The 2158-nt window shown below is 48.6% G+C and overlaps 1 protein-coding gene across 2 annotated transcripts in view; it reads right to left on the bottom strand.

The window, feature by feature from the left end:
- klf8 (Kruppel like factor 8) overlaps positions 1-2158 on the bottom strand; it is a 102002-nt gene that overhangs the window by 20928 nt on the left and 78916 nt on the right. For both annotated transcript variants that reach the window (XM_008279102.1, XM_008279103.1), the window contains exon 4: positions 1750-1984. In XM_008279102.1, coding sequence (XP_008277324.1) covers positions 1750-1984 — 235 coding nt within the window. The remainder of the gene's footprint in view (positions 1-1749; positions 1985-2158) is intronic.

Raw genomic sequence — 2158 nt, 5'->3', positions numbered from 1 at the left:
GTCTTTGAGTGAAAACAGCATCTAAATCCAAACTGCGCCATCAGCAGCTTGTGGTGATGGTAGTAATCACACTAGCAGACTGCGTATTATCATATGATGGCTGTGAAAACACATCAGTGACACGTGACAGGTAACATGTTAAACAAGATGACATCCTGGAGTCAGAGTTTCCGTTGTGTTGGTTCACTTGTTTGTTCACCTCAAGAGTCCACCTCCTCCAGGTTCTGTGTTTTTTCTAAATACTACCCTAAACAGCTGGAAGCGTGGGTCACGGAGGAGCACGTGTCATCATTCGACAGGGCGGCGTGGCCGGTTCAGGGAGCTCGTCTGAAAATAGCACGGCGGCCCGTTCTGTCACAGTACACCCAGCGCCGCGCTGCACTTCAGCATGCAATGTCAAGCCCCGTCGCTGAAAGGAGACGTCAGGTTTCTGTGCAACAACAGGGGAAACTGTCACCGGCGACGGAACCAATCGACTGAGCTGCACGGGCTGTCGGGTGAGGTCAGCCGGTACCGAGTGGTTGGAGCCAATTAACCCGTCTTCCCAAACAATTAATCACCATCGATTCCCAAGAAAGCATTCAGCAAATAGTTATTCTGGTGCATTTTCCAGCTAAAGTAGAACCAAAATAGGAGCTTCTCAGCCCGAGTAGCTGATATTAGCGCTCTGATGTGTAGAATCGCCTGTTTCCGCCACTGACAGATGATTTTTCTGACACTTTTTGTACTTTTAAATCAACCCGTTACCCAGTGTACACCTGTGTTTGCCTCATATGTTTGTCCGCTTTGCCTATACATGAAGACACAGCAGTGTTGAAATGCCCCTTTGCACAATAAAAAGGCTGCAAATGAAGCACATTAAGGGAGGAGCGTACCAGTTTTACATATCAGATTCCAGCATTCTGCACACAGTTGTACACATGGTCTGATAAACTGCGTCAGTTGGGCCTGAAGACGACAACGAGGTCCAGACTAAGCGGTGCAAACGTGGCTTATTGTTTTTATTATGATAGTGTCACAGTACACACCAGGGGTCGGCAGCCTTCAGCACTCAGAGAGCCATTTGGACCCGTTTCCCACAGAACAGAAAACACCAGGAGCCACAAAACCCCACTGACATCTAAAATCAAGATAACACTGCATACATCGTTTTAAGCTTTATGCTATGTATAGAAAACTACAGTGTGTTGCATTCATGAAATCAATGAACTGCTGCAGAGAAAACTACATTTTATTTCTGCAACAAGCTGGATTGAAGGTTACTTTCAAATAAAACGCTCAATGCCTATTTGAATTCTCCTTCTATTTATGAAATAAGAAGCCGATCTTAAATTATCTCCCTGGAGCAAAGTAAAGCTGCCGTCTGGTTGTCCTGCTGCCTGCAGCTGGACTGCTGACCAGACTGCTGACCGCCTGTGAGCACTTCGGGACGGGACGAGCTCCCGGCGGCACCACTGCTCGCTGAGGACAGAAACGGCTCAACGATGCGTGGTTTCACGTCAGAGTCTCCGTAACACCAGAAAGAGCTGCTAGATTTGTCGCTAGTCGCTTTTGACAAAAAAAAAAAAGTCACCAGCTGTAGTGAGAACGTCACCAAGTTAGCAACACTGCGCGTGCCGGCAGGTGTGACGCATCATTTGAGCGACAAAAAAATTTAATGCATTTTATTTTAATGCTACAAGCACACAAAAATCTTCAAATTTAGAATTACATTTTAGAAACTAACAGGCGAAAATAAAATACACTGACCCGATCCTTCCGAGCGTCCGTCGCTGCCTATGAGCGGCACCGTGATGGCCGCCGTGGCGACGCCGTCGGTGGGCATGGTGGTGTAGACGACGGGCAGCGACTGCACCACCACGGGGATGGTCTGCAGCTGGCCCACCTTGCTGGGCATGCTGACCGACGGGATCGTGTGGATGACGTGGAGAATCTGCTGGCCTCCGGCGCCCTGCGTGGCCAAGATGGAGCCCGGAGAGAGGACCTGGACGGGGAGAGGAGGAAGTGATCATGCTGCTGGAAACTTGCTTTCATAAATCGGTCACAGGAAACTCTGAAGATCCTCAAAGAACCCTGCTTTCTGGAGGAACCTTTACCAGAGAGAAGAGGTTGCTGAAGGAACCTCTAATGTCTCAAGTAAGGATTAAACAACTCGGAG

Source organism: Stegastes partitus, unplaced genomic scaffold (genome assembly GCF_000690725.1).
Source record: "Stegastes partitus isolate 25-593 unplaced genomic scaffold, Stegastes_partitus-1.0.2 Scaffold144, whole genome shotgun sequence".
Lineage (NCBI taxonomy): Eukaryota > Metazoa > Chordata > Actinopteri > Pomacentridae > Stegastes > Stegastes partitus.
The sequence above is the reverse complement of the archived record's forward strand: the minus strand, read 5'-3'. Positions and strand labels throughout refer to the sequence as shown.